At 36.6% G+C, this 24,329-nt stretch overlaps 2 protein-coding genes across 2 annotated transcripts in view; both read right to left on the minus strand.

Annotated features, from left to right (window-relative positions):
* Positions 1–559: 559 nt before the first annotated feature.
* LOC112045765 (uncharacterized) lies at positions 560–10,638 on the minus strand. Its single transcript, XM_024082079.2, has 2 exons — positions 10,281–10,638; positions 560–2,691 (listed from the first exon to the last, which is right to left on the minus strand). Exons 1-2 carry the CDS (start codon positions 10,452–10,454, stop codon positions 751–753), a joined length of 2,115 nt encoding a protein of 704 aa, XP_023937847.2. The 5' UTR covers positions 10,455–10,638; the 3' UTR covers positions 560–750.
* A 1,006-nt stretch (positions 10,639–11,644) lies between these two features.
* The window catches only part of LOC112045751 (uncharacterized), a 41,374-nt gene continuing 28,689 nt past the window's right edge, over positions 11,645–24,329 (minus strand). The window contains exons 2-3 of the mRNA XM_024082059.2: positions 17,002–17,147; positions 11,645–14,962 (exon numbers count right to left, since the gene is read on the minus strand). Of these exons, the coding sequence (XP_023937827.2) occupies positions 12,493–14,962; positions 17,002–17,147 (2,616 nt within the window). The 3' untranslated portion in view covers positions 11,645–12,492. The remainder of the gene's footprint in view (positions 14,963–17,001; positions 17,148–24,329) is intronic.

Consider the following 24,329-nt stretch of genomic DNA (forward strand, 5'->3'; position numbering starts at 1 on the left):
GTAGTTCTCGCTCCCGTGAGAATACGGGGATAGAATATACTTATAACATTAACAAAATAACGTTCCTTTCTATAGTAAAAGAATGTTCAAAATCGGTTCAGTAGTTCAAGACATTACCCCCTACCATATACCACCAATAATAACACCAAACCAGCCCCCCTAGCCAAGTAGCACGTCGATTCTCTTTCTACGATCGCTGACGCTACGAAAACTAAAAAAAAATATGGGAATGACAGATCTTGATCACGTGACTTGTCGATAGCAAAAAGTCATTCCCATACATATAGCGTTGGCGATCAGCGATGTATACGCTATAGAAAGAGAATCGACGTGCCACTTGGTTAGGGGGGCAGATTTTACTTCTTTATAATATAAGCATAGGTATATTCTATTAATGTATGTTGTTTATTAAAATCGGTTCAGTAGTTTAGGCGCGCTGTTGGTAATTATGTAGTTTAATTTAATTTGGATAATATTTAATTTTTTTTCATTCCGTAGACAGATACATTTATGTATCTATTAATCAAAATGATTGCTTCATTGATAGAATAAGAGTGTTTATTTCATTTTTATAACAAAAGTCCAATTTGCTTAATAATAGTTAATTAAAAAAACAATTTACAAAAGAAAACATTTAATTAAATGAACGCATCATAATAAGTTTAAAAAGCCCTTAGAAAAGTTTGAAAGGAAGTCGGTGGGACACTCTAAAGGACAATCCTAAATTAACTACAGCTAAATACTATTCCTCTATTCATAACTACTACCTATATCGTGGTCTATAAAACTACTTCTATTTCTTTTAATTTCTACATACATAGGTACGTATGTCTGATTTTGTATCGTTCGTGTTATAAATAAATTCTCGATTCTCTTTTTTCTATATTTCTCAGAATTCTCTCTTAAAAGAGTCGTTAAACTCTTATAGCTTCTATGGTGTCCATTTATTTGAGGAACGTAGGTCGCAGAGGTTTTCGTTTCTATGTAATCTTCGGCTTCTTCATTTTTTGAATTTTCTATTTCATCAGAAACATCGTCTTCAGTAATTGTAGTGGTTTCTATATTGTTTTTTAATTTAATAATTAGTGTTTCTGCTTCGATGACATCATCATACTTTTCAGTAATTTTTGTATAGTCCCATTTATTAACAACTCTTTCCGTGTTTTCTTCAATATCAGATTTCCTCAAATTGAAATAGTGATCTGGTATTTTAGCATCTTCGGGGCTGAATTTTATAATTTCAGGTGCGTTAGTGGTGGCTCTCTCTGTAATGCTTTCTATTAATGGTATAATAGGTACAGTCGGATAAATTGGGGTGATGGTCCTAGATTCAATAGGTACTATCCCTGAACTACCTATATGATAATCTTCGACAAGCGAATAATTTAACATGGGATGCTCTGTCATAAAATTTAACCATGACCTTGGCGTTGTAGAACTAGAATTGGATTCTTCTTTGGGACTGTTTTCAGGGAGAACTATAGGTTGGATTGAACTTTTTTCTGTTCTTTCATTTGACGTAAAAACACTTAAGGGCACTAACCTTTTAAAGGTAATTGTCTTATTTTCACCTGTTTTGGCTGCGGTGATGGTAATATTTTTTCTTTTTTCCACAAAAATATTAGGCCGTTTATATGTGTACATGGATCTTCTGAAAGGCATAGTTGATTTTCTTCTAAATTGAAATAAAGGCTTTGGTGACGTTATATAAATTTTATTAATGTTACTTTCATTCAAAGAACTTTCAGTAGTCGACTGTTGAGATGAAAACAGATTAAACTTTATATCCAAAAGCTTTGGTTGACTATCATGGTCATGGAGAGATATGTCTTCCTGAGAAGATTCTATTTCGACTTTTTTAGCAAAATCATGAAGATTAGATGAGCACTCTGCATTGTTACAGTTTTGTGGTCGTTTTCTTTTGGTAATTGGTCTAAATACATGTTTAATACCATTGTTTTTCTGTTTACTTAGAGATGAAAAGACAGATGGAGCAAACCTATAACCATCTACTAATAAATTTATGTCGCCAGGATTATCAGGTCTAAATGTATACAATGGATCAGAGTTATGGTTTGAATTTACTTTATAATTTATTGATTCTTGAGGACTATTGTCTCTAACGGGTAAGTATGAATCTTTGGCTGGATGTTCAGCAGGTGGTAGGTATATTCCCGAAAAAGCTATCTGTGCTCGTGTTGGTAGATATATATCACCAAATTTCGCATTCAAAGTCTTCTCAAGATATTTTATGACGTCATGTAAGTTTTTTAATCTTTGTGCGTTACGATAGTGTTCTGCCCAGTTCCTTGGAGTACCTTGTGATTTTGAAAATGGCATAGGGTAAGGACTTCTATATTCAAAAATAAAAGGCCTAGGACTAGTTCTTCTTATAAAACCATTAACAGATGAAGATGTTGCTGATTTAAAACGATTTGTGTTATAGTGTCTCTTTCGTGATCGTGATATTGATGTTTCTCCTAAAGAATCTACATAACTTACTTCTTGTAATGCATTGACAAGAAGTGGCATTCTTTCATAGTAATCTTGATCAAATCCAAAGTGGGTTCTGTCAAGTCTTTCTGCAATCGGTTTGTCTTTTCCAATAAATCTGATTTTATTAGAGCTTGTCTTTTTTTGTACTACATTGGTTTCTACTACAATCATATACTCGTAGATTAGTAGAACTATCTGAAATGCAAAAATATATAAATTATTATTATTGTTATTTTTTCACTTTATATGTGAAAATATTTTTAATGTATCTCCGTATTATGCGGTCTGTTTTAGAACAACTAGTCTGGTTAAACTTTATCGCAATCTACCGGCAAATTTAACCTTAGTGATTTTGAGAAATGCTTGAACAAACATACGATACATATAACTTTCTTGTAAAACTTTAAAAACTAATTTTCTTTCTTTTAAAATAATTTAGTTAGTATACCTACATTTAACAAAAAATCAAATCATCCATGTGGAACAATAAGTTATAACTATCTTATTTTTACCTCGGCGTGGATTACAATCCTGATATTTCAATCTTCAATTATATGTTGAATATTATAATCAAATTATATACAAAAAATCAAATAATCAATTTTAGAACAATAACTTATAAGTATCTTATTTTTACCTATCTGTTCTCAGCATGATTTAGATATCCAAATATTTCAATAAAAAATTTAAAACCCCTTTCATCGACCAATTACAACTTATTTTTATTCAACTCAAAGTTTTGTCTCTGACGGGTGAATGATACAGAAGTATCCAGGGTAAATGTGTAAAGAAATATTTTATTCATATTGTATTAAGCATTTTTTATATAGATAAATTTAACTTTAAACAGCTTAATATGAATTACTTTGCAATTATAAACAATAACAAATAATACTACGAAAGAAAATTTGCTGAATTATCATAATCTTGATGTTCATCGTCTTGTTTCCAGTCGTTTCTCAGCATCTGTAGATAACCTGGTCCACTTTCAGGTATCATGGAATTTTTTCTACTGAAATCTGTATGTTTTGCAATTTTTATTAGTTTATATTCATCTAATTCTGACTTATTTTTATCAGTATCATTTACATTAAGAAATAACTTGGAACCGTCTATTTTATTGAGAAAATTTTCCACGTTTTTAAGATTTTCTTTCTGAATAGTTTGTACAGAAAAATATTTCTTTATTTTTTCTTGTATAGTTCCATCGGTGGACTTAACTTCATGTTCAGGCTGAGTCATGCTTAAATGTGGTAATTCTGTTCTTTGACTGGACATTATTTCTGCGTTTATATCAAAGTACTCTTTTTCTGTTATGAGTTCAGAATCTATTTTATACATTGATTTCCAGTTAGAATCATTACTACTATTTTCTAATTTAGTTGTATATGTCCATCCTTCGATACTGTTCAGTATGTTCCATGTATTGTTATATTCTTTTGAATTGTGATAGATAGGTTTGTAACTTAGACTATGTTTATTAGACTCTTGCTCTGTGTTTACTTTACTATAGCTTTTTTCATCTTTCCTTATTAATACCTTGTTTTTAGCTAGCTCTATGCTATGTAAATCTAGTATGCTAAATTGATTACCATTATCTGTTGTTGTTTCGTTATAATCCATTTCACCTAATATTGGAAAAGTTATCAAAGATTTCGTTGTGGTATTCACAGCGGAATTTTGTAAATGTAAATCTTTCACAGTTGAACTATTTGATGATGTTTGTGTAAATATTTCTTTTGGCATTGGTTGAGTTGTTTTTTCAGAAAAATAATAATTTGCATCTGTGCCTTCAATAAAGTGTCTCATAGTAGTTGTGTTTTTACTACTTGTATATTGTTTGCTTTTATTTTTTAAAAATCTTATCATAGAATTAATTGTGTAACCAATTTTTGGAAACGATGGTTCAACTGAATAAAATGTATTTGAAACAATATTACGCATTGTAGTCTGATTATTATTATTTAAAGTTGATAAGAAATCAATTTTCGGAATTTCATTAGGTTTTATTAAGGATTTACCGACAACAGAGTAATTCTGAGACTTGGTAATTTTAGTATCAGATGGTGTTTTATTGGTTGTATATTTCCTTTCCTTAGATGAGTTCATCTTTTCACTGTCAACGAAATCAGGTATGATTTTTTTAAGACTTTTGATGAGTATCATTAATAGACTATTTAATTTTTTTGGACATGAACAGTTGCCCTTCTTTTTGTTATTTTTTGGATTTTTCTTTTGAGGTTTTAACATTCTGCGTTTAGTTTCTTGTTTGGTTACATACTGAACTGTAGTCATCGGCGTTGTGCTTGGAATTTTTATCAAATTTAATTTATTGTGAAAGCTATACGCGTTTTTTAACATTGGCATAGGCGATGTAAATGTCACTCTTTCACTTATCATTTTATCGACGAAGTTCATTATTCTTTGATGATCTCGTATTCTTCTTATATTCGAGAAATATTTGATATCTCTCATAGGATACTTAAAATAGATGATAGGGGATGTCTTGTATTCAATAGTGTAAAATTTTGCTGTAGGTGTTCGAATCAAGTTTCCGAATTCTGAAAATGTACTTTTGCTATACAAATTCTTCGAGGGGTCTTCTTTATCCAATGGCGGAGTTTGAGTTGAGTAAACTTCTGTTGATTTTTCAAAATAATTATAATGTTTTATTGTTTTTATAAATAGAGGCATGAGATCTAAATATATAGGGTTGATTGCTTTCTCCAAATTAGCATCAAATGGCATATTTTCTGCGCTTTTATTCATAAGATTGAGCCAACCTTGCTTCAAGCTTGTCTTTGAACTGAATTCATACATTGGGCTGTATTGGTAGATGAGTACGATAGTCTGAAAAGTTAAAAAGAAAACAATTTAGTATTGAAATTTGATTACAAGTCATTATAGTTATTTTTCTTTCCTTGCTTACTTATTAGTATGATTAGACATGCATGCAATACGTAAGGCCACAATATTTAAATATACGTTTCATTGTGCAAATCAAGGGGCTAGCTTAAAATCACACACAGGAACTTGGACATAACTTACCTCAAGTTTTCATTATTAATAATAAATTAGCACATCTAGTTATTTAACTACTATAAGCACATAAATTAATTTAATAAATAAAATTAAGTATGATCAAAAAAAATAAATACTAAATTAAATCAATACAATCCATAACATTTAGTTTTTTTTTTCCAAGAATGTTTGCCGTATCTTTCAAATATGACCAACTCCCCCTCCCCTCCAACTAGCCGGGAAAGACTGTATTAGGAGTGAGTACGAAAATTGTCTGACGGGGCGGGAATCGAACCACCACCCCTCGGTGATGAGTCCGGCCACTTCACTGTTGAGTTATTCAGGCTATTGAAATGTTTCGTTTTTGTTTAATAATTTAAAATAATTTGTAGACTGATTGACAAAACTTAAGTGAACAATAAATACGCCTGACAATTAAATCAGTTTTTCATCGTATTATGATTTTTTCTTCTAATAACGCTATGGCTTAGTTTTTTTTTATTTAATATTAATAACTATACTGCTGGCCTATTCATAAATTTGGCCTTTATTAACAATCTACTAAAATAAACATCAAATGAACTGAGAAATGTTATCTACCTACTAAGGTATGATATCAACGAAGGGTTGTCTGTAGGCACCGAATGAAATTTGTTACTTAGAATCTCAATTTCGTACATGTCAACCAAGTATGCGGAGCAATAATTTTTAATTGATAATAATTTTACGTCAATGAAGCAATTAAATCAACGAAACTGGCGGAATGTGTCACACTGTTAAACATATTTGTGTGTTTTCTACTTTCCTTCACTGCACATCGCACTGACGTCACGCCAATCACCTGCAGCTAGCAAGTAGCAATATATACTGAATCTCATTAGATCTGATACGATCGAGAATGCATTTCCCTGATGCGGCGTCTTTAACAGTTAAGGCAAACTACATACTCGTATTGAACATCACACTAACATTATTTATGAGAAAGTTTGTGTGTGTGTAAGTGTGTATGTGTATGTATGTATGTTTGTTCCTCCTGTAAGCTGCGGATACTGAAGCGATTTGGCTGAAATTTGGAATGGTAATAGATTTTACTCTGGATTAACACATCTTTACTTTTCATCCCGGAAAAGGCCATGGTTTCCGCGGGATCTGTGAAAAAACTGAATTCCACGCGAACGAAGTCACGGGCATTCGCTATTGTTTAATAGTACGTCTTTTTCTGTCAAATCTGCCAGTCATTCCCGAGGCCTAGAAGAACGTAGAAGGACAAGAAGTCTCTCAGAGCGTCTCCTATGAAAAGGTCGATGCTTGTAATACTCGGAACTCAGAAAGGGCGTTGGGACTAATACCAGATGTTGAGTAAGATTACTGTTAAAGCCGCTGTGACAATCATTGGAATCCACGTTCGTATGACGTAAATGGGATCAAAAGTTCACTAGCGAAGACTGCGAAGAGGTGTTTTAAGCTTCCATGGGGTATTCACGTGGCTCAAGCAGAGCTCAACCTTGAAAGTACCACTATGTTTATTTTTGCCGCCAAGTAGCATTATAGAAAGAAAGAATTTATACCTTTGAGTTTTTTTTTACTGAAACAATTCAAGCAAAAAGTTTGCGCTAAAAGCGGGGTACTACTGTTGGTGGATCGTCCGTGGAATTACTTAATGTAACTTCTCTATTTACGGTATACTTTCTGCTTTGTAAAATTAAAGTTTACGAAGCAAAAAGTAAACAGTACATAGTATAAAGGTTTAAGCCCGCTTATGTAACTCTCAGTCGAAATTAGCATGTCATTACAGAGCTATTACCAACAAAAAGTCATCACGAACAGTTGCGAACGGCCGAGAGAAAATGCAATAAAAACAATGCATCAAAACAGTTTTACAAACAACCGGTGTGGTGATGATACAATTATAATAATTGTTGACAACACACGTCATGCGAGAATGCGAGCAGTGTCAACAGACTGACAAACTTGTGACAAAGGGGCTACATTTAACTTGAAGGCCTCCGTGGCGCAGTGATATGCGTGGTGGATTTACAAGATAGAGGTCCTTAGTTCGATCCCCAGCTGGGCCGATTGAGGTTTTCTTAATTGATACAGGTCTGGCAAAGACGTGCAAAGACGTGACGTGAAGAATTTAGCGTTCTGGCACGATGTCGTATAGAAACCGAAAGGGGTGGCTTTTTCATCCTACTCCTAACAAGTTAGCCCGCTTCTAACCAAGATTGCATCATCACTTACCATCAAGTGAAATTGTAGTTAAGTGCTAACTTGTAAATCAAGTAAAATAGTGACGTCACTAAATGAAAAACGAAATTACTTAACTCAACTCAACTACCCAATCCCAACTACCCAATTGGGTACCGTGCTTACCGTGAGGAACTTCGCCTGACAAACTTTATAAAATAGGGTATGATTGGATATTGCAGGCTATTATTCTATCTGTCCAGAGTTATTTTTTATACAAATACTTGACAAACAAACAGATATCCACCTGAGTGGAATGTTATCGCAATGGTGAAAAATATAAGGATCAAACTTTAAAGAGTCTTAGCGAAGGGTTGCCACTAAGCTGAGTTACTAGCGACAGGAGACAAGATTTTTCAAAATACGAGTAAGTTATGTATAAAAAAATCGGTTTGAACCCTTGGAACCACAACAAAGTACATGGTACAAACTATCACAGGCTTTCCATCTTATGTGTTTTATCCTAATTTAAAGCTGTAAGCTAATAGGCTATTGGATAAATTTTAATGTTTTAAGTTTTGTCATTCGCGTACCAAACTTTCTGAACCGGTAGAAGAGTCATTACGAAACACAAGTAGCTTTTGTGCTTTCATAATAGTAGGCGAGCCGAAGAAGGGATTTTTGTAGTAACTCGAGCGCGGCAGATGAACATAAGGGAGTATACCTTGCACGTTGTTCAGTACCTCTACCAAGAATGAGCCCTTAATATTGGTGGGTGCGATTAGGGCAACCAAAAAAACAACTAACTTCAGAAATACTTAACCATGTCAGATTAAGATAGGGTAGATGAGTTGATAGCTAAAAGGTGTCCATTTCGAAAATCTGACGATTTGAGCGTAACGTAATGGAATGGGAGGGTTTCAAAGTTACAAAATAAAACCCTTATATTTCTATTATCGAGCCACGATTGCGGTTAATTTTTTACTTATTTTGAATGAAATAATCTCCTAAACAATAGCTCATGTTTTCTGATGATTTCAGTAAGCCAGAGTAATAATTGTCTTTAAAGTCTGTAGTTTTTTTCCCCACCGCTGAAAGCGAAAAAAGTATATAATATTTATTATTTCTATCATCTAGTCTACCAAATCTAATCGCTACCAATTACGCTGTAGTAAATTTAGCATCCTGGGCTCCTCCTCCTCTACTATAATGCTTGAAATCTTGAAATAAACTAATTTAAACAAAATTTGAACTATGTATACCTACAATATACCACTTCCAGTAAAAAAGTAAATTTATTTTATTAATTCTGTTTATAAAAATCTTGTTACAAATTACAATAGAAAAAAGAGACATTTCGTTTTATTCATTGGGAGTTAAGAAACATTGAAAAGGTTAAAAAAAATAAACACATTAAATATGGAAAGCAAACATAAACATGAAAAACCATAATTATTATTAGAGATAACGAAACAGTATGATAACAATAATTAATTTGAATACTAATTACGTAAGTCCACACTTTCACTAAAATATGAAAAGTTTTCGTATATGGCTACAGCAAGGCAAACAAAAGAACTTATTTTGGTAAATACTTCTTTGTATTAATTTACGAAATTAGTATTAATAAAATATATTCAAGTTTTCCAATATTTTATAATAATATTAAGGGTTGGACTCAAGTTTGAGAGGTCCTAAATTGTATCCCGTTTACTAAAATATTCTCGAACTCCTGCGAATTGATCATCCCTCGAATCAAAAGCGCAAACTGTTATCAACCAGGATCATTTATCTCTTGTTAAAGGGATACTATACCTATACTATACTAGTTGATTAGAAAATAAAAATTAAATTACATAATATTATTTAAAAAACAATTGACATTTACCAATAACTAATAAACAAAACACTACTAATACTACATTGACTACTTAAACACAAAACATGCAAAACTATACTAAACATGCAACAGCCAGATGTATCTCATTTTTTAAAATTTATTCTTTACAAGTTAGCCCTTGACTACAATCTCTTCTGATGGTATGTGATGATGCTATCTTAGATGTAAGCGGGCTAACATGTAAGGAGTATGATGAAAATCCACACTCCTTTCGGTTTTTTACACGACATAGTACATCGTTAAATCGCATGGCGTTGCGTCTTTGCCGGGTGGTGACTGCCACGGCCGAAGCCTCCCACCACCCAAACCTCATTTTTATGAAGACTGGTCCTACAATATGTAAGTACGGTAGCCAATTATGGAGTTTGGATCGTAATTTGGACTGTGGATTTGGAAGGTAGCAAGTTTTAAGGGTGCAGATTTTCAATTGCCCATTTTGTAAACGCATTTTTTTTTTGTATTTTCTACGGTAGATCATGAGGAATCATGACTCTAGTCGCCATGCCTTTAGCTTCATAATCTTTTACTAGATACCCTTAAAGTTTATTTAACGGGTCTTAGTTTCGTGGTTAAAATTTACAAAAAGTCAGCTTTTATAAAATGAGGGACGTCTAGCCATCGCAGGATATTCGTTAAATGTGTATTATAATGTACTCGTATATTAAACGATACTTACAATTACAATGGTCACGGTGATAGCGGTAGAGATGGCGGCGCAGGCGCATCCCTGCCTTATCTGCCGTTTCCTCGACAGCCTGAGGAACTCCTCGGTCCTCGCATCGATGGTTCTGTACAAACCGAACTGCCTGATCCCCGAACTGGACGTACTATCTGATCCTTCAGTCGACATCTTGTGAGAGACACATCACTATTGAGCGAGGTAGTTGCTTGTGTTTGTTTGTGTGTGGAATATATAACAGAAAACACGAGCGTCGGTCGCGTCCGTGGTGAAAAATGTTGCGGACAATTTGCTTTGGTAATGTTTTCTTTGAGATTGTTGCTACGTCAGGTGTAGGGAAGTGGCAGAGTCGTTGTCGATGTCTGACATTTAACTTATTGAGGCGATAGAGATTTTGATAATTTCTCAACATGGAATTATAGTTAAACAGGTCGCTCGGGAGTATTTCACATGGGTTATAATAATATTTCTTTTGTAAATATATCTTAAAATGTGTCCCATAAATGCATCCTTATAATTATGACGTAGCCAAGCTTTTCGTATTTTAAAATGCAAGGCGTGTGTTACATAGTCGGAATTATTTGAATTACTTTGTAAAAAAGTATTAGTTATTACGTCTATAACTTCGGGTACTCGATAAGTATCCGGAATAACTTTCAAGTAAAGAATAAAATATTTCATTATTGAATAAAAAAGTCTTTTATGTTCTTATAATGAGCTCGTATAATTGAAATAAATTACAATATAGTGTTTTCACTTAAAAAATTACCTTTTTCAAAGTGATATAAAATCGTTTGCCATTGAAATAAATATAAAGCTTCAATTATTAACATTTTGAGTCCGCTCCTATGCTAGTTGCCTCAAAAATCTAAGACATTTATAAAGTTGAAAATTTGTTCAAAACTATAATTATATGTATAAAGAAAAGCGTTAGCTTTTAGCGATGTCTGTTCTGTGATATAAAGTGTAACACTTTTGATGACAATTATTATCGATATGAACAAAAAAGTGAAACAACACTAGTCGCACATATGCGAGTCAGCAGAGCGTAGCAACCAACGGACAACGATTCTAATCCCACCTCGCTGCAAGTGAAAATACTTTTATGTGTTTTATTTCGCTAAATTATTGCATTTTGTATTACTTTTATACGAGAAAGGTCAGTTAACTATTGGCTTATGTTATGAATTTTAACGATTCAAACCCTATAACTATCTGAAAATTGCTACCATACCTACGAGTAGGTATATCTCTAATCGACAATATGAAATTGTCGCCAAGCTAATTTGTCAATAAATAAAAAAAAGTTTGGCTATGCAATTAAAAGAGATCATAAATGTAAAAGAAAAAACTACAATAAATAACTTTTTAAAACATTTTATTTTAAAAATATATTTTACAACCTTAAAGTTAGAATTAGTTAAGGGCAGTGTTGTTTCACATAATTATTACGAGATTTTTGAGTATTACAATTGTTTTTAAATATATACTTTAACATATTTATATAGGCAGTACAATATATAACTAGATTCGTGGTAACATTTATTAAGCTACATAGAAATTTTCATCTTACAAAACTAAATAGTTAGATTGTGTAGCCGTCATACAGTTCTAAACTTTGCTTCTGATTATCGAGTATGAAATTTTCCTACAAAAACAATTGAACCAATCGCAGCAGGATATAAAAAAAATAGATATAGACAATTTTTTAAAATAAGAATACCTACGATATTTTTCCAAAGCACTTTAAAATATTTGTCAATATCAAGTTTTAAAAATAATGATTTTTAATAAATCACACCCATTTTTATCTGAAAAGCAGACAGAGAGGTGTGGTTTGTCGCCTACTACCTTTTTGCCTTGATATACTTAGCTAGTGGTGGTGGAGGATTATTGTTAACAGCAAAATATAATAGTCCAATGATTTCAACTTGTTGCTGTTTACATCAATTTAGTTATATTTCTATTAGCTAATTTTAGCTAGACATGATTTTTTACATACTTGTAGTATTAGGTTGGGAAGAAAGTTGTAGAGTATTAGTGCTTGTAGCCAGAAAAGAAGTAACAGTAGTTTTACAGCCAACATAAAATAATAATAATAAAAAGATAATTATAATTAAAACAATAACATCCTTGCGTCCCTAAGCGCACAGTTTGGTATCACATTTACAATAATTATGGCATCTTAGTAACTCTTTTACACTAGAGATTAGAACACAAAAGGTACTAATGGTTTGTCGTAGAAGTATCCCTGGTCAGGGACGAACGGGGGTCGTGTCGTGAAAGGAGCCTTGGTCGTCACTGGTGGTACGTATGGGGGTCGCCTTGTAGTTGGGGGAGTTATGTATACAGGGGATAATGTTGTTGAAGGGGGGATGTAGATCGGTGGAGCTCGTGTAGTTGATGGAGGTACGTATGGTGGCCTAGTGGTTGATGGAGGTATATATGGGGGCCTAATGGTTGATGGAGGTATGTATGGGGGCCTAGTTGTTGATGGAGGTATGTATGGTGGCCTAGTGGTTGATGGAGGTACGTAGGGAGGTCTTGTAGTAGATGGCGGAATGTATATGGGTGGATTAGTTGGAGGCCTGGTTGGTATCGTAAACGGAACTTTTGGTGTGGGATAATAGTATCCCGTGGTTCTGAACTCCGGAACTATAGTTGAGTACGTAGGTGGTCTGGTAGTAGGCGGTGGGGGAGGTTTAGTTGTAGGTGGTGGGGGAGGTCTAGTGGTAGGAGGTGGGGGAGGTCTAGTGGTAGGAGGTGGTCTAGTGGTAGGAGGTGGAGGTGGTCTAGTGGGTGGAGGTGGTCGTCTAGTTGTTGGAGGTGGTAGGTATGTTGGTTGTGTCGGTGGTGGTGGTGGTCGAGTTGGTGGTTGTCTGGTTGGTGGTAGGTATGTTGGCCTTGTTGGTGGTGGAGTGGGAGGTGGTGGTGGTCTGGTTCGTGGTGGAGTTGGAGGTGGTGGTGGCCTAGTTGGCGGTGGGGTCGGAGGTGGTGGTGGTCTAGTTGGTGGTTGAGTGGGAGGCGGTGGCGATCTTGTTGGTGGTGGTGTAGGTGGCGGTGGTGGTCTAGTGGGTGGGAGATATGTAGAGGGTGGTAAGGGCCTTCTAGTTGTCGGTGGGGGTGTAATTACCCTTGGAGTTGTTGGAGGAGGGGGAGGTCTAGTTGGTAAAGTAAAGGGAACTTTGGGTGTAGAGTAAAAGTATCCAGTACTTCTATTATCTTCAACAATTGTAGAGTAAGTTGGCGGTCTGGTCGGGGGTCTTGTTGGGGGTGGTGGTGGCCTTCTGGTGGGTGGTGGTGTTGGAGGTGGGGTTGGTGGAGGAGGTCGCGTGGGTGGTGGAGTTGGTGGAGGAGGTCGCGTGGGTGGTGGAGTTGGTGGAGGAGGTCGCGTGGGTGGTGGAGTTGGTCTGGTAGGAGGAAGGTAAGTGGGAGGTTGAGTTGGTGAGGGTCTTGTGGGAGGTGGCGGAGGTCTCGTCGGGGGCGGAGTAGGCCTCGTAGGGGGTAGATAGGTTGGTGGTTGAGTTGGTGGTGGAGTAGGTCTTGTAGGAGGATTTGTGCGTAATGTAGGTGGTGGAGTAGGTCGCGTTGGTGGGAGGTAAGTAGGTGGTTGAGTTGGTGGGGGAGGTGGCCTGGTAGGAGGAGGAGGCCTTGTAGGTGGTGGGGTAGGTCTAGTAGGAGGAGGTGGTCTTGTAGGTGGTGGAGTAGGTCTAGTAGGTGGTAGATAAGTTGGAGGTTGCGTTGGTGGAGGTCTGGTTGGTGGTGGTGTAGGAGGTGGAGTAGGTCTCGTTGGAGGTAGGTAAGTAGGAGGTTGTGTTGGTGGTGGTCTTGTGGGCGGTTGTGTTGGAGGCGGAGTAGGTCTCGTAGGAGGAGGTGGCCTTGTAGGGGGTGGAGTAGGTCTTGTTGGTGGTAGGTAAGTAGGAGGTTGTGTTGGTGGAGGTCTGGTAGGCGGTGGCGTGGGTCTGGTAGGTGGAAGATATGTAGGAGGTTGAGTAGGAGGTAGTGTAGGTGGTGGGAAGGGTATCTTCGGAGTACTATAGACGTATCCAGTTGATGGTGGTGGAGGATTAGTTCGTGGAGGTGGGGGTCTTGTTGGAGGTGGCGGGGGTCTTGTGGGTGGAGGTGGTGGTGGTCTAGTAGGTGGTGGTGTTGGTGGTCTTGTAGGAGGAGGAGGTGGTGGTGGTGGTCTTGTAGGTGGTGGTGGTGGTCTAGTAGGTGGTGGTGTTGGTGGAGGTGGTGGCGGCCGTGTTGGCGGAGGTGTCGGTGGTCTAGTTGGAGGTGGCGGTGGAGGAGGTGGTGGGGTCCTTGGTGGGGGTGGTGGGAAAGGAATACGAGGCTTTTCGTATACGTAACCTTCGAACTCTGTTGTAGGCTGTGGTGGTAGTGGCGGGCGGGTGGGTGGTGGTGGTGGCGGTCTTGTAGGTGGTGGAGATGGTGGTGGCGGTGGCCTAGTTGGTGGTGGAGGCGGAGGTGGTGGAGGTCTTGTTGGCGGCGGTGGTGGCGGTGGTGGCGGTCTCGTTGGCGGCGGTGGCGGCGGTGGTGGTGGCCTTGTTGGTGGTGGCGGTGGCGGCGGTGGTGGCCGATACGGTGGTAGGGTAGGCGGCGGCGGAGGCGGCGGTGGCGGTCTAGTCGGGGGCGGTGGCGGCGGGAACGGGATCTTGGGCTTCGGATAGAAGTACCTTTAACAGAAATTTATTTTTTATTAACCGACTTCCAAAAAGGAGGAGGTTCTACGTTCGGCTGTATGTATGTTTTTTTAACCGACTTCCAAAAAGGAGGAGGTTCTACGTTCGGCTGTATGTATGTTTTTTTTTTTATGTATGTCCAGCGATAATTCCGTCAATTATGGACCGATTTTGAAAATTCTTTTTTTGTTTTGAAGGGTTTACTTCCAGAGTGGTCCCATTTTTTTCATGTCAGGATCTGATGATGGCATCCTGGAAAAATTGAGGGGAACTTTCAAAAGTTGTAGAGACGGCTAGTGCGTTTGTTAGTGTTTCCATAAGGTATTTTAAACCACTACAACTTTATGCAGGTTTGGAGTTGGTCTGATGATTGAGCCGAAACACAGACGATGGAACTCGTCAAGGATTTACAGCAGTCACCTTTTGTTTGGGCTTGATTAATTTGTATTGATGAGTACTTTCCACCTATATGGGTTGTGACTGTATTTAAGGGTCTGGTGATGAAGACGAAGCACAGTGAAGAGAACTCCTCGACGGTTCACAGTAGCTACCTTGTGTTTGGACTTGATAATTTTGTATTGATAAGAATTTTCCACTTAGGTAGGTTGTGACTGTACACACGCAGTAGGTATGCTAACACTAAAAATAAAAAATTAAAAATTTTAATAAAAAAAATTCAACCGACTTCCATCCAAAAAATAACTTTAACTAAAAAGCAAAAAATAACATCCTACCTATGTGCTACCTTCTGATCAGTTTGAAGGCGGTGCCAAGCCAGTGTCGTGTTTTAATTAAAGCTGTTTCTGAAAGAACCACATAAATTTTGTAGTTTAAACGTGTTTAATTAAAACATCACTGGCTTGGCACCGCCTTCAAACTGATCAGAAGGTAGCACATAGGTAGGATGTTATTTTTTGCTTTTTAGTTAAAGTTATTTTTTGAGTTGGAAGTCGGTTGAATTTTTTTTATTAAAATTTTGACTGCAAGTTTCAACTACTTACATTGAGATTCGGTGGTTTTACTATACTTAACTATAAAGTTAAACTATGCTCGCTTTGCCGACGAATGGCGGTATATTTATTCCCACAGGCTAGATTATGAAATACCTCAGGGCGGTGTCGGGCAGCAGGGACATCTGCGCTGACCAACCCGCATGCCCAGCGGGGTCAGTACTGGGCAAAACTTTGTATGGACAACAAACACACTACACAGCCCCTAGTCCCCGGCAGCCCGCTATTCCTGGCTCTGGCAGCGGATACGGTAACGGCTGGGGAAGGGGTGTTAAGAATCTCCGCCAGAGATTCCGCTACCAACAACGACGACTAGACCTGGCAACATACAACGCACGCACTTTGAGGTCCGACGAAAAGGTCATCGAGCTGGAAGAAGTTATAAAAAAGCTGGAAGAAGTTATAAAAAAGTTGCACTGGGATGTCATGGATTGTCTGAAGTCCGAAGAGGGCTCGATAATCCTTGAATCGGGCAACATTCTCTACTAGCGGGAGCATGTTGCTGGAGGTTAGGATAGCTAGTTATGGCACACGTGTGACATTGGTGGTACATACCCGTCCTCGTTGAGGTTAGCGCTGATAGGATCGCCCAGCACAGCGTAGTTCTGTGAGGAGTAGTTGGGGTCGGCGGACAGCTAGTTATGGCACACGTGTGACATTGGTGGTACATACCCGTCCTCGTTGAGGTTAGCGCTGATAGGATCGCCCATCACAGCGTAGTTCTGTGAGGAGTAGTTGGGGTCGGCGGACAGCTAGTTATGGCACACGTGTGACATTGGTGGTACATACCCGTCCTCGTTGAGGTTAGAGCTGATAGGATCGCCCAGCACAGCGTAGTTCTGTGAGGAGTAATTGGAGTCGGCGGACAGCTAGTTATGGCACACGTGTGACATTGGTGGTACATACCCGTCCTCGTTGAGGTTAGCGCTGATAGGATCGCCCAGCACAGCGTAGTTCTGTGAGGAGTAATTGGAGTCGGCGGACAGCTAGTTATGGCACACGTGTGACATTGGTGGTACATACCCGTCCTCGTTGAGGTTAGCGCTGATAGGATCGCCCAGCACAGCGTAGTTCTGTGCGGAGTAGTTGGGGATGGCGCGCGCCGGCCGGTCCGCGCGGCAGGTGTGGTACACCGCCAGCAGGACCACCGCTATGTGCAGTGACAGCCTCTGGGAATTGAAACAGCGGCTTGTTTATTTATATTTTTTTATTACCATCTGCCAACGTGCTATGTATAATATAGCTCGAGAGATGGTCAACATTTTTGAATAGGCATTTGAGGCAAGCTGAAAACTACTTTACGTCTTCAAAACTAATATAAATCTCAAGATATCTCTTTTCTTCATGTTATGTGATGGATTTTACATCCAGATGAATAACCACTCGTTGTGTAAATGCAATGAGTATTATCTTGCTATCTACATCATTGCTATTTTGATTTGTAGGGGGCAAGGAGTTTAGTTGAACTTTTCGTCGGGATTTTAGTGGATCTATGTCATGTTGCTGGGGAAAACAATAAGATATTTGTTATAAATTCAATATTTATGGTATTTTAATTGAAATATGATGTTATGTCAATTTCAAATTCTCGCAAATTATTCTTATCTCTTGTCATAATACATAAAAATAATTCTTGAACCTAAGTCAAGGAGGCTTTTCGTAACGCAACATCGTTTGGTTAACATGTTATTTGACCTGAGGTCAGCGGCAAATTATCAACCTATCAAATACCTACTCGTTTTACACGTTAACGACTATTTTCTTGTAAACAATTTAATAATGAACTTGAAAATTGGACATTTTTTTTTATTTTTTAGTAATATTAGCCACAATTTCAAATATAACCAATAGCTTTTCTCCGTTAACTAAGAGGAGAGCCTGTAAAGAGTGAGCAGGATAATAGTCCGATGACGATGCTATTCATTTTGGATTACAGCGACCACTTCAACGTGGAGCTATTGAGACTTGGTTATAAAGTCAAAGTCAAAGTATAATGAAATCTAAAGTCAAGGTTTAATGTAGAGAGAGGCTTAATCATCTGTCGTAGGATGACGTAGACCAATCATGCTAATTCAGTACAGGTTTGTATACCTACTAAAATTAGAAAAAGGTGTCTTATTATGCCATGGGAGCTTTTCCATTGCCACATTTATTATTATCATTCAAACTCGATTTTTTTTAAAACTATCTGTAGATGGTAATTGTGATGATGAAGATCATTAGTTGATTACATTCATCACGACTATGGCTGTCTGGTTTTATATAAACTCTGCTCAATAATCACAGAGCCATAATTCGATTTCCAACTTAGGTCAATCAAGGAATATATTTCCGTGTCTAGATCAGTATCAATGTCTAGTCGAGTAGTAGACTCAACACTATAGTCGGTATCGACGACAATTACTTAGAGTGAGTTTAGAGAAAACGCCAATTTCATTAACCTGTTATACTTATTCAGTTTCCTATGACCATTGCATTCGAAAAGTCTGTCGTAAGGAAAAGTCTGATTAAAAAACTAGTACTGCTTTAAAAAAAAAATATTGACATAGTTGTAGTAAGTAAATAGTTGAGTAATTAGTTTGTACAGTAGGTAATTCGGCTGCATTTAAATGTGATAGGTATATTTTATTACCATTTATTTAAGGCGCTCGTGTCAAAACATTTGTTTGCGCTGTAAACAATGGTTGGCGCACTTATTTGAATATTTGTAATACCTATCGTATAAGGCCGTGTTAACCCTTTAACGCCCAAGAGGTGCGATCTCAATTTTCATTCAATTTTTCATACATTTTAGTTTATTGTAGGTGTACATGTTTATGTAAAAATACAAAAAAAAATATTATGTACATAGTTATGTATATAAGATATGTTAAAAATACTTAACATTGAGCAACTCTGTAATACTCACATGCATTTAGAAATGTTAAGTATTCTCAACACTGCGCATTTATGGAATATTACTTAAATAAAACAAACTCAGTTAAAATCGTAAAAAAAGTTTAATTTAGAACATGGTATTCATGGAAACAGTTTCTCTTAGCAACAAGACATAGCCTTATGTGACATTTTGTACACTCCATGTTCGTAAATCCTTTTTTACAGGATTTACATCTACCATACGAAGTGAAACTGGGGAAATGGCCAACGTTATCATATCGGACAGCTTCTGGGGGTCTAGGAGCAACTGGAGTTCTTATTTTTATATCTTTTGTTATTATAGGTTCAATATTTGATTTTCTTCCTCTCTGTAAGAGCTCTTTATAAATTTGTATTCTAAATTTTTTTAGCGGAATTGTCTTTTTATTCACTCCTGAATCTCTCCGGTACAATAACCACGCGTTATTGACACATATGTCAAGCAATTGTGAAAATATGGCCATATACCACCGTTTTGTCTTAAAATTTGCTCTATATAATGAGATTAACATGTCAGCAAGGTCAACTCCTCCCATATGGATATTATATTGTCTGACTAATTCAGGACAATCTACGTCTATTTTGGATTTAGTGACTTTGCAGAATCGTTTTATTTTACCTATAGGGTGTGAATCAACGAATGAGCTAGCTAGTATTACTGCTTTGTTGTCATGCCACTTGACGACGGCAAGTCGGTTATCATTACACACCATCTGCTTACTTGAACCTCTACCTTTCTTTGCTAAAGCTTTATCAGCCGGCAAATTATCTTGACATCCTCTTAACCTATTGCTTCTTATTGTCCCCAAACTAAAAATACCGTAAGTGTCGCGTAATAAATGAATCAATTCAAGGGAAGTAAAAAAATTATCAAAGAAAATGATAGATGGCTTATTTAAAATCGTTTTGCAAAGCACTAAAACTACCTTAGCTCCAAGTCCTAAACTGTTCTCATAATCGTTAAATAAATCGTTCCTGAAGGTATCTTCGCCAGCATATGGTAAGAAATCGTACACAAGACCTGAAACACCGGCACGTACAAATATTTTAAAGCCCCATTTCTTGGGCTTTTTGGGTAGGTACTGACGACGACTTCCAGCTCTTGTTCCTTTGTAGGGAACCATCATTTCATCAATACTGTAACGTTCCTCTTCTTGAATCTTTAAACAATTTTGTCGCACTATTTCCATAAGAGGCCGAACCTTAAAATATCTGTCGTCATTTATATCGGTATTGTCAACAAAATGTAAGTATCTTCGCATTTGCTCGTATTTTTTTAAAGACATGACATCTGCAATCGGTGCAAATCTCAGCTCTTGCGACCAATAGTCTCTATACGATGGCATCTGAACAACACCCATTAAAATCGTTATTCCAATAAAATCTCTAAAATCGTCCATAGTGCAGTTGATGCATTTTGCTGTTTGACTGCTTTGTACTGAGTAAAGGTTTGTGTTTTCTACCATCAAAGTAAAAATGTCTTCAGAAAAAAAATCTGTAAAATAATCCATTGGAGACTTGGTGTCTACATCTTTCGGCGGTATGAATTGTACTGGATTAATCATAGCTGGGTAGTTAAATTTTGTATTTTTCCATTTAAATGATAAAGGTTTGCGGACATACTTCTTTGCTTTTTTTATAACACGTGATGGACCAGTAACTGATTTATCACTTTTTCGTTTCGATCTGGTTTTTACTGGAGGTGTTGAAGGTGATAATAAAGATGATAAAGAGTGAAGTGTTGGTAGTTGTAGAGAATTATTCATAGGTAAAATTTGTGACATAATCGGCGTCAGGGGTACAATATCGTCATCCGTTAATACGGCAGTATCATTGTCACGTGTGGGTAAATCATTGTCTGAACTGTCTAATAAGTTTAGGTTTTCAAGTGAAGATGGTAGAGATTTTGGTTCTGAACTAATTTCCGAGCTGCCAGAGTCATAGTGAGGACGAGGATTGTTCAAACTTGACACAATGACTTCATCTTCGGAACTGCTGCCACTATCAGAAGAATTGACTCTTGCGGGTGGTACTAGTGCCATTATTTTTCTTATTCGTTCCCATTGTAGTTTAGTCTGAAGCAAGCAAAAAGGGCATGCGAAATCCCAATACCAAGAAAACAAGTGTATAGGCAAATCAATTAAAATGCAATAGTTTAGTTACAAAATTACACATATTCCAGTAAGTATAGTTTTAGAACCAAATGTAGTAAGCGATGAACTTATTATCTATTAGGCACAGTAAGGCAAGCAGCAAATACACATTAATTTACAGACTACCTCGAAAAGTTATTTGGGATCGAACTTGTGACCTATGGCTCAGTAGACTATACCACTCACCATAGCATTACTATCCGCCGTTTATTTGGCAATGTAAACTATACACAACATAGATTATAACAAGAGTTTCATTGACGATCTCGCAGTGTTAAGAATGCTCAACATACCAAATGTAAAGTACTTTACTCAGTACATCGCAACGTTGAGTATATTTAACATACATATTCACGTTGTTTTTTCTCGACAGTTATTGAACAGTCAATCAAAATAGTGCAATATATGCAAGGTTTAGACTTTACTGAAACAATAAATAGGCATTCTGTTATAAAAATCATGCAAAATCCGGCATAAATATTAATTTCTTACCTTGTGTCCGCGGGTCGGCGCGTGCGTTGGCGCCATTTTGGCTACAACTGTCAAATTCCTCGCGGTAAATGACGTTGTAATTATTTTTTGGTTGCGTTCCGAATCAGGGAATCATGTTAGTTTTAAATTAACGGTGAGTAAAGCATAATACTGTTGGAATAATTTTGTGATTCTAATGTAGAGTATTTTCAACATTGCTCGCTAAAGGGTTAACACATACAAATAAACTTTGAGTACATAATAATGTTGATGAAACTATTATTTAGCAATTAACCCATTTAATAAATTTCATTTTGTTTATATAAAAAAACATACAACATATTTTATAATGGGTAGGTAGGATACGTAGAGACCTACACAAATATTTCTGTGAAAACTGTTTTTTAAATTTACCTAATAAAAATAAATTTGCTGCACTTTTTGACAGAAAAATTAAAATAAGGCTTTGAATAACATGCTTCAACTGCAGACGAGAAACTGAACATTTTTAATTCTTTATTGACCGATCTGTTCGACGTTCACGCTCCAATAAGACCAATTAAAATTAAACATCTACCTGCCCCATGGCTTACTTCTGATATTAAGTTGTTAATGTTTAGACGTAATGTTGCTAAACGTAAATATAAATTTCACCCTAATGATAACAATTTGGAAAAATATGAAAAACTTCGAAACCAATGTAACAGAGTGTGTCGTGATGCACAGCGAGAATATATCCATTCTTCCGTGGACCAGAATAATTCCGGTAAGACTTGGCAGTTTTTAGCTTCGCTTGGAATAGGTCGGCAGTGCCTTCAGGTTTTGCGTATCACTGATTTGGACAGTATAAACAAACATTTTGCTACTACTATTCCTTTTGATGTGCTGACTAAACTTGGTACGCTTAATCACCTGAGGTCTTTGCCTACGCATGGTGGTCCTGAGTTTGAGTTCACTCTTGCTACTGCGGAGGAGGTGAAAAAACATATCTTTGCCATCAACTCAGATGCAATTGGCAGTGATGGCATTAGTAGAAAAATGATAATTACTTCGCTTGACTGTATTCTGCCAGTTTTGTGTCATATACTAAATTTCTCGCTATCTTCTGCTACATTTCCCTGCTCATGGTGTAAAGCCTATGTGGTTCCTATTCCTAAAATCAATAAACCTTTAACTCCTTTTAATTATCGTCCTATTTCTATCTTACCTTTTCTTTCTAAAGTTCTTGAGCGTATTGTACATGAACAACTTAGTCTTTATTTAATCAGACATGATATTTTAAGCCCAGTTCAATCAGGTTTTCGTTTTGGGCATAGCACAACAACAGCCTTAGTTAAAGTCTGCGATGATATTCGCTTAGCTATTGATAAAAAATTCCTTACCATTATTGCACTTTTAGATTTTAGCAACGCATTTAACACCGTAGACTTTGATTTACTTTTAACTTTATTGAGAATTTGTGGTATGTCTCCATTTGTGGTCAATTGGTTTCAAACTTATTTATATAATCGTCAACAATGTGTGCGTTTAGATAATAGGCTATCTTCGTTTATTACTCTTAATTCTGGCGTGCCTCAAGGTGGTATTCTTTCTCCTCTTCTATTTTCCGTCTACATAAATTCTGTTACTTCAGTCTTATCATCGTCTCATCATCTGTACGCTGATGACTTACAAGTGTATTTATCTGCCCCTATGGATGATCTACATAATTCTATAAATGTTCTGAATACTGAGTTAAATAAAGTTAGCGCTTGGTGTCGGTCATTTGGGGTTCAAGTGAATGCAAGTAAGTCTCAAGTGGCTATTATAGGTTCTTCTTATTTCTTTTCTTCTATATCCTTTGATACGTTACCTCCAGTCTCAATTGATGGTGCAACTATACCTTTTAGCAGTACAGTCAGAAATTTAGGTTTAATTATAGATAACAACATGTCTTGGGTACCGCAAGTAACAGAAGTTAGTCGCAAAATTTTTTCAGCTGTCGGATGTCTTAGACGATGGAAAAACTTTTTACCAATTAAAACTAAACTTTTGTTAGTTAATACTTTGTTGTTACCAATTTTAGATTACGCGGATGTCTGCTATTTAGACTTGTCTGAGACTTTGCTAAATAAATTGGAAAGGCTACAAAACTTGTGTATACGGTTCATCTTTGGTCTACGTAAATTTGATCACGTGTCTCAGTATCGTGCTCAATTACAATGGCTGCCAATCCGATCCCGTAGAAACTTACACGCACTTTCGCTCTTATATTCTGTTTTATATAATCCTCGAACGCCACCTTACTTGAAAGAACGATTCAACTTTGTTGGTAGAAATGTTGAGTGCAGTTTACGGGCCAGGGATGAAAACCGTTTACAATATACAGTCTGCCATTCAGTGAAGTATCAAAAATAATTTACAGTTAAAACAGTCAGCCTGTGGAATGAGCTACCGAGTGACATAAGACAGTCCGCGTCTCTAAGCATCTTCAAAGATCGTGTTAAAAAATACTACTTATCTACTATACTATAATAATTATTATTTAAGTAGTTATGTTTATTTATTATGTATAATTATGTATGTAGGTGTATTTATATATTTATTATGTATTTAGGTGTACTCATATATATATATATTTTTTTTATTTATGTATATTTAGTATGTAATTGTATATGTAGTTTAATTTAGTATATTATTTTTAATAGTTTAATTATTATAGGTATGTTATATTGCACTATCCGCTTTCCTTTCTTTAAATATTTTATTTAAGGTTGTCTGGAGGAGATCGCTTTTAGCGATAAGACCGCCTTTGCGCATCTTACTTTTCTA

The sequence above is a fragment of the Bicyclus anynana genome, chromosome 7, assembly GCF_947172395.1.
Source record: "Bicyclus anynana chromosome 7, ilBicAnyn1.1, whole genome shotgun sequence".
NCBI lineage: Eukaryota > Metazoa > Arthropoda > Insecta > Lepidoptera > Nymphalidae > Bicyclus > Bicyclus anynana.